The sequence below is a fragment of the Nicotiana tomentosiformis genome, chromosome 1 (assembly GCF_000390325.3).
Source record: "Nicotiana tomentosiformis chromosome 1, ASM39032v3, whole genome shotgun sequence".
NCBI classification, from domain to species: domain Eukaryota; kingdom Viridiplantae; phylum Streptophyta; class Magnoliopsida; order Solanales; family Solanaceae; genus Nicotiana; species Nicotiana tomentosiformis.
The window spans coordinates 61,690,681-61,698,285 of NC_090812.1; the positions used below are offsets into that span (position 1 = coordinate 61,690,681).

Consider the following 7,605-nt stretch of genomic DNA (forward strand, 5'->3'; position numbering starts at 1 on the left):
GGATGGAAATCTCATATGCTTGATTTTCTGTTTAAATTAATTAATTGTTAAAAAGAAATTGTTGTTCCATCCGAATTTATCTTATAATAAATATACTTTCCTTCTGTAGGTACATAAGAAAATGTCCTCCTTTCTTGTGGAGCGGGCCGAACGCCTCGGCAGGATAGATGCATTTATGGATCGCGCCGCACGTCCCTCGACAGTGTACACGAAACTCTGGATCGGGTCATACGTCTTCGGCTAAAATCGTGCTTAATAATAATAAATACACGATACTTTAATAATTATTTGAAGCTTGCGAAGCTAATAGGAGCCAAGGCACTTCCAAAGGTGAGAAATGGGAATGCATTACTAGTCACCATTTTTTGGTTTTGTGCCTCTCTTTCAACTTTTTTCTTTATGCTTTCCATTGCCTCCTTCAGTTGTTGCAGTTGGAAAAAGTTAAGTTCTTTAATTGGAGCTTCCCACCAATGACCGTTATCTCTCTTCCTTGCTTGTAGGACTTCTCCGTCATTTTTTTCCATTTGGAGAATCCCCTCAATATTCGTGAGCTCCATTTTGAGATCACGAACACTAGCATTTCGATGAGCCACAATGAGCTGATTATGACCATTATTTGGTGGATAGTTCCTTGTGAGAAACCTATCCACCATTGAGTCCACACAAGTCAACTCGAACCCTTTCAAACCCAAACCAACCATCCCCGCAAGTCATAAAACAGTAACAACACATTTAGGGAGTCTTAATTAGGGGAACGAGGATTTAGAAAGTAAAATGACCGGTCGGGTCGTTAAAAAGCGAGCTCTATATATCAGATAGAAAGTTACATATTGTGCGCTAGCTCCTTGTACATGGTTAGAACTCTCTCTTTTTTTGGGTGGTGGTTTGGGGGTGGGGGGGGGGGGGGGAATTTGAACTGAAACGACCATGTTTCCATGGAAAATATAATTAGAGGATTATTTTATGTAAAGATTAAATCAATCACATCTTGCAGCTACTATATAAATATATATCTAGCATACAATATGATAATATATGCAGTCACACCATGGTTTTTTCTTCTATGAGATTGTTTCTAATGTCCTGACTTATGAAATATATAAATATATAATTAATTATCAGTTCTCACAAACTTCACAATCTTAACTTAAGAGGTCCTTTCGTTACTTCTTTAGAAGAAATTATACATACTACAAACTTCATAGTTAAAACTTAGTTACTTACCCATACCAAGCTATCACTAGCAATGAGGATAAAATCTACATATAATTGTCTTTATATATATATATATATATATATATATATATATATATATATATATATATATATATATAAAATAAAATAACCTTTGATACTTAAAACCACAATGTCTCTGTATGGTTGATTCTTGTTGGAATTCAAACTAGGCACTATACCACTTTATTGTAAGTTAAAGAAATGAGTAACGCTATTCAAAACTATTAAAACTTATAAGGCCCAAAAGGATGGAATAGCGGGACAAACATAAAACACACTAAATATATTACAAATAACTCCACTCTTACGACAACACACTAATATAGGTATTGTTTGAACTCTTTGAATTCCTAGTAACACGAACTATAACTAATGATCATTATATGATGACACAAAAGACACACATCGGATAACTCAAATGGAAAATGAACTTAGACACTTATAAAGCAAGCCTTTAATATTTAAGCTTGTTATTTCCAATAATTCAATTACGCATGATAGGTCTTGAAGTCCCAGGATTTTCCGGAATGACAGTCGAACTACTTGGGAACTACTGAAGAAGTAGATCCACTGGATCTGTTAGCAAAAGGTGCACCAAAGTTGAGTCCTGAAACCCTATTTTGAAATGAAAAAGAGCCATAAGAACCATATGAAGATCTTGCACTAGCACCAGTAGGAGCCAAGGCACATCCAAAGGTGAGAAATGGGAATGCATTACCAGTCACCATTTGTTGGTTTTGTGCCTCTCTTTCAACTTTCTTCTTTATGCATTCTATTGCCTCCTTCAATTGTCGCAGTTGAAAAAAGTTAAGTTCTTCAATTGGAGCTTTCCACCAATGACCGGTATCTCTCTTCCTTGCTTGTAGGGCTTCTCCACCATTTTTTTCCATTTGAAGAATTCCCTCAATGTTCGGGAGCTCAATATTGAGATCACGAACACTAGCATTTCGATGAGCCACAATGAGCTGATTATGGCCATTATTTGGTGGAGAGTTCCTTGTGAGAAACCTATCCACCACTGAGTCCACGCAAGGGTGGCCAAATGAGTAAACTTTTTTGCCTGGGGAAAATACCACAAGGACTATTTCAGCACCACATAGTGTACAGAGTTCACTAGCCTTCTTGAAGAGACCAGCACGACGCTTCGAAAAGGTCACTTGCAAGTTACTCTCATTTTGCATCTTAACCATGTCAACCTTTTGGCGACCCTTAGTCCTTTTTGCCATGGCTAATTAAACACTCGAGATTTGAGAAACAAAGAAATTGGTGATTTTAAGTCTCAACACCAAGTGCTTTATATAAGATATTATGATGGGAAAATGAATTAAAATAATTTGGGAGTCTAGAAACTTATGTTCTTTCTTTTTTTGAAGGATTTGAACCAAACCCATTTTGCCTCCATTCTTTGTTTCTTTGTCTCGCCAGCGCCAGTTTTTAATGATCATAATTAGACAACAAATATTTTCTTAGTTTGAGTTATGTTATTGGATTGCAGTTGGCCACCATTTTATTTGAGAACTAGTTGAAAAATAATATTAATAAGAAAATACTAAATGATCTGTATAACCTTTTATTTTGATAAGATGTTGTTCAACTAGGCTATTCTATTGTTTGAGGAAAATGAAATCAAATAACTTGGGAGTGTAAAAATTTATATGTTCTTTCTTTTTAATAGGACTTAAACCAGACCCATTTGGCCTTCATTCATTGTTTCTTTGTCTCGACAGCACTAGGTCCTTAATGATCATAATTAGACAATACATAGTTTTTCTTAATTAGAATTATGTTATTGGATTGCACTTGACCACCATTTTAATTGAGTAACAAGTTAAAAAATAGTTTCAAAAAAGAAAATATTAAATAATCAATATAACCTTTTATTTTGCTAATATGTTATTTACATAATTGTTGAGATATTTGATGAGATATTGCTTTGGTAATATGTTATGTAAGGCTTATTTACGTAATTGTTGAGATATATTATTCCAAGTTAAAGTTTAGGTGTTTTTAATTACAAAATTCTTTCACTTGTCATGAGTATTATGTTTAGGTTTTATAAGGGGAGTCTGTAGAAATATATAACATTTTCCGGAGTATCTAAAGCATCAATCGTGAGGAGTTTATTTTGTAAAAGTTTTCAAATTACTCAATAATTACTTTAAGATTTTAAATCGAAATGCTCAAATATTTTCATACTTTAATATGAGTAAGATAATAGATACTTTCACACTATCTAAGGCCTATGATGGAAGGTCCTTTGCTAAGCAAGACTAACAAGAGAATATCCATAGAACTAGACTAAACTTCGAATGTACAGAAAATTAAAGCATCATAGGAAATATTTTTGTACCTTCATTTTACATATGAACTTATTAAAACTTTACTATAAAAGTGCTATGTATTTTCATCACTTTCATATATAGAATGATAGTAATATATGAGATAAAAAAGATATTTCCTACAGTGCTTTACTATATTTCTAAATTTGATGTAGTTTTATGGATATTTTCTCGAGTAGTCTTGCTTAGCTAAACCTTCCGTCATACGCCTTAAATAATATGAAAATATTTATTCGCTTACTCATATTAAAGTATGAAAATAATTGAGCATTTCGATTGAAATATTAAGGTAATTAGTGAGTAATTTTGAACTTTTACAAAATAAACTCCTCATGAGGTGCTTTACAAAATAAACTCCTCATGAGATGCTTTAGGCACTCTAGAGTGAAATTAATATTATATATTTGTAATGACCCGACTGGTCATTTTGAGTATTACAGCCATGTTCCCCCATTTACTGCTCAATTTATGCTTTACAATTGTTGTATAACTTGCCGGGGTAATTGGTTCGGGTCCGGTGAGGTTTTGAAATGAATTGAGACACTTAGTCTCCAAGATGGAAACTTAAGTTGAAAAGATTGACCGGATGTTGACTTATATATAAACGACCTCGGAATAGAGTTTTAATGATTTCAATAGTTTCGTATGGTGATTTTGGATTTAGGAGCATGTCCGAAAAATTAATTGGAAGTCCGTAGTTAAATTATGCTTGAAATGGCTAAAATAGAATTTAAGCTTGGAAGTTTGACCGGGGAGTTGACTTTTTGATAACGGGGTCGGAATGTGATTCTAGAAATTTGAATAGGTTTGGTATGTCGTTTATGACTTGTATGAAAAAATTTGAGGTCAATCGGACTTGATTTGATAGGTTTCGGCATCAAATGTAGAACTTGAAAATTCTTAGTTTCATTAAGCTTGAATTGGGGTATGATTCGTGGTTTTAGCATTGTTTGATGTGATGTGAGATTTCAACTAACTTCGTATGACGTCTTAAGACTTGTTGGTATATTTGGTTGAGGCCCCGGGGGCCTCGGGTGAGTTTCGGATGGCTAACGGATCGAAATCAGACATAGAATAAAGCTAGAAGCTTTCTGCCATTTGATGCAATCGCACCTGCGGAACTTGGCTCGCTGGTGCGAACTTGCAGATGCGAGCCTGGGAGCGTAGAAGAGAAAAAGGAAGAGTGGGCAGTGGCCGCAGGTGCGAGGGAAAATTCCACATCTGCGTGATAGCAGATGCGGACGAGGAATCGCAGGTGCGCTAGTGACCGCAGAAGCGTACTGCTTCTCGCAGAAATGAGTCCGCAGAAGCGAAAGCATAATCGCAGAAGAAGGAGGCAGTGGAGCCTTGGCTTACCGCAGAAGCGGCAGATTCTCTGCAAAAGAGGGACCGCAGATGCGGTTAAATGATCCGCAGAAGCGAGAACCCTGGGCAAGCTACAAAAATAGAAGGGTCCGACATTTTTGTCATTTCAGAGTTCAAACATGGTTTGTGGTGATTTTTCAGAGGGATTTCACGGGAGAACTTGAGGTAAGTCACTTGTGATCATTGTTAATCAATAATATTAAATTATCATTGAGTATTCCGAATAGATTACGTGTCTTTGAGGTATAATTCGAGAAATTGGGCCTAGGGATTTGAAAATAAGTGTGATGACCCAAAAGGTTATCTTATATTTTAGAACTCAAATCTGCGTTCTTAAGCCTTAAAAATATTATTTTTATCCTGCTCGATTTGCGTGCGCAGTCCGGGTAGGTTTCGGGAAAGTTTTTCTGTTGAAAACTGATGAAAATAAGAATTCATGCCTTAAAAAGTTGATTTTATTTGATTTCGATCAATAATATTGGTAAATGGGCCCGAATCCATATTTTGACGGTCCCAGTGGGTCCGTATCGAATTATGGGATCTCGGCGTATGTTAAGAATCGAATTCGGAGGTCCCTAGCTTAAGTTATGAATTTTTGATGAAAATTAAAAGTCTAAAAATTATTTGTTTTTAAGAATTGATTGATGTTTGGTATTGTTAGTACTGGATCCGTATTTTTGTTCCGGATTCTGGTACAGGTTCATTATGATATTTATGACTTGTCTGTGAAATTTGGTGAGAAACGAAGTTTATTTGACGTGATTCGGATGTCCAGTTGAGAAGATAGGAATTTTAAAGTGTTCTTGAGAATTGTACTCGATTTGGTGCTAAATTCGTAGTTATAGATGTTATTTTGGTGATTTGATCGCGCGAGCAAGTTCGTATAATATTTTTAGACTTGTTTGCATATTTGTTTTGGAGCCCCGAGGGCTCGGGTGAGTTTCGGATAGGCCACGGGATGCTTTGGACTTAGAAAATCTGGTATTTTGCTGCAGCAGGTGTTCTGGCATGTCCTACTTCGCGTTCGCGAAGGCACTCTCGCGAACGCGAAGACTAAACTGGACAACTGGAATTTTCTTCTTCGCGAAGGCGAAGGCTTGGTCTCGAACGCGAAGCTGTGGGGGTGTTACGCTTCCCAAACGTGACCAGCTCCTCGCGAACGCGTAGTGTTAGGCACACCTAAGGAAGAGTCGGTCGTTCCTTCATCGCGAACGCGAGCAATGTCTCACGAACGAGAAGGCCAGTGGGAGTAACAATCGCGAACGCGAGCAGGGTCTCACGAACGCGAAGGCTTGGCAGCCAGTACCCTTCACGAACGCGACAGTTGCCTCGCGAACGCGATGCCCACTGTTGCCCAGTGCATAAAACAGAATCAAATACGTGTTTAAGCCATTTCTTCAACATTTTTCAAGAACCAAATGGGTAGAGGCAATATTCAAGTGTCATTTTCTTGCCCAAAGTGTTGGTAAGTGATTCTAAACCATTTACTTTCAATTACCCATTACATTTCTTGAATTATCAACCTAAAATCTAGAGTTTTCATGGCAGAATTAGGGGTTAGGGTAAAAAACTAGGGATTTCGGAAATTTGAGAATTTAGACCTCAATTTGAAGTCAGATTCCAAAATTAATTACATATTTGGGCTAGGGGGTGAATGTGTAAATGGATTTTGGTCCGAACTTCGGGTTTTGACCAAGTAGGCTCGGGGTCAATTTTTCGACTTTTTGGAGGAAAATTTGGAAAATTTAATTTATGCAATATAATTAATTTTTAGCAATATTTGATATTATTGAGTCATTTTTGAATAGATAGGAGTGGTTTGGAGGTGAATTCCAAAGGAAAAGTTGTGATTGAAAATTAAGTGGCCTTCGGAGCTAGGTAAGTGTTGTGTCTAACCCTGACTTGAGGAAATTAGGAACCTTAGATTAATTGCTAAGGGAAATTCATGTAAGCGGCGTATATGTGAGGTGACGAGTACTTATGCGCCGCCAATTTACCTGTTTTTCCATGTTTCTTCCGTTTTCTTATATTGTCACTCCCTATGCCTAATTGCTACATGTTTATACTAGTGTTGTTAAATTGATCGTCATTATCATGTTTACAGATTTTCTGTTGGTAATCGAGTATTTATTTCAAAATTGAGATTGATATTGTGGAACCAAATGTTAAAGTAAGGCTTGTGCATGTTATTCTATCTCCCTATTGTTAATTGTTCATTGCATTATGGTAAGGGAGAGTGTTAATGCCGTGGCATGATTTGAGAGTTAATGCACGAAGGGTGATGCTGTGCCATAATGTGAGTGTTAATGCATGAAGGGTGATGTCGTTCCATATTGTGAGTGTAAAGCACGAAGGGTGATGCCGTGCCGTATTGTGAGTGTAAAAGCACGAAGGGTGATGTCGTGCAGTGATATGAGAGTTAATGCGAGAAGGGTTATGTCGTGCCATTTCTATTGATATTTTGGTGAAATTGAGAGTAAAACCATGAAGTTTGATGCCGTGCATTTTTCCTTTACTGTATTCACTATTCATGTTGATTCATGGTATATTGACTGCTCCAGCGATCATTCTATTATAGTTCTTTATCTTGTATTCTCCTCAATAAATTCCCCTCCCGACATTTCCTGTTTAGTTCTTCACTTCTGTTATTTGTATATACACTGTT

The 7,605-nt window shown here is 36.6% G+C and overlaps 2 protein-coding genes across 2 annotated transcripts; both read right to left on the reverse strand.

Annotated features, from left to right (window-relative positions):
- Positions 1–284: 284 nt before the first annotated feature.
- Positions 285–653, reverse strand: LOC138906650 (agamous-like MADS-box protein AGL62). The gene has a single exon (XM_070195982.1). It carries the CDS (start codon positions 651–653, stop codon positions 285–287), a length of 369 nt encoding a protein of 122 aa, XP_070052083.1.
- Positions 654–1,775: 1,122 nt separating this feature from the next.
- On the reverse strand, positions 1,776–2,462 carry LOC104120658 (agamous-like MADS-box protein AGL62). Its single transcript, XM_009632461.1, has one exon. It carries the CDS (start codon positions 2,460–2,462, stop codon positions 1,776–1,778), a length of 687 nt encoding a protein of 228 aa, XP_009630756.1.
- Positions 2,463–7,605: the final 5,143 nt, after the last annotated feature.

What these genes read in the sequence shown, in the direction of transcription:
- LOC104120658 (XM_009632461.1), bottom strand. Translation starts at nt 2,462, where the DNA reads ATGGCAAAAAGGACTAAGGGTCGCCAAAAGGTTGACATGGTTAAGATG.
- LOC138906650 (XM_070195982.1), bottom strand. Translation starts at nt 653, where the DNA reads ATGGTGGATAGGTTTCTCACAAGGAACTATCCACCAAATAATGGTCAT.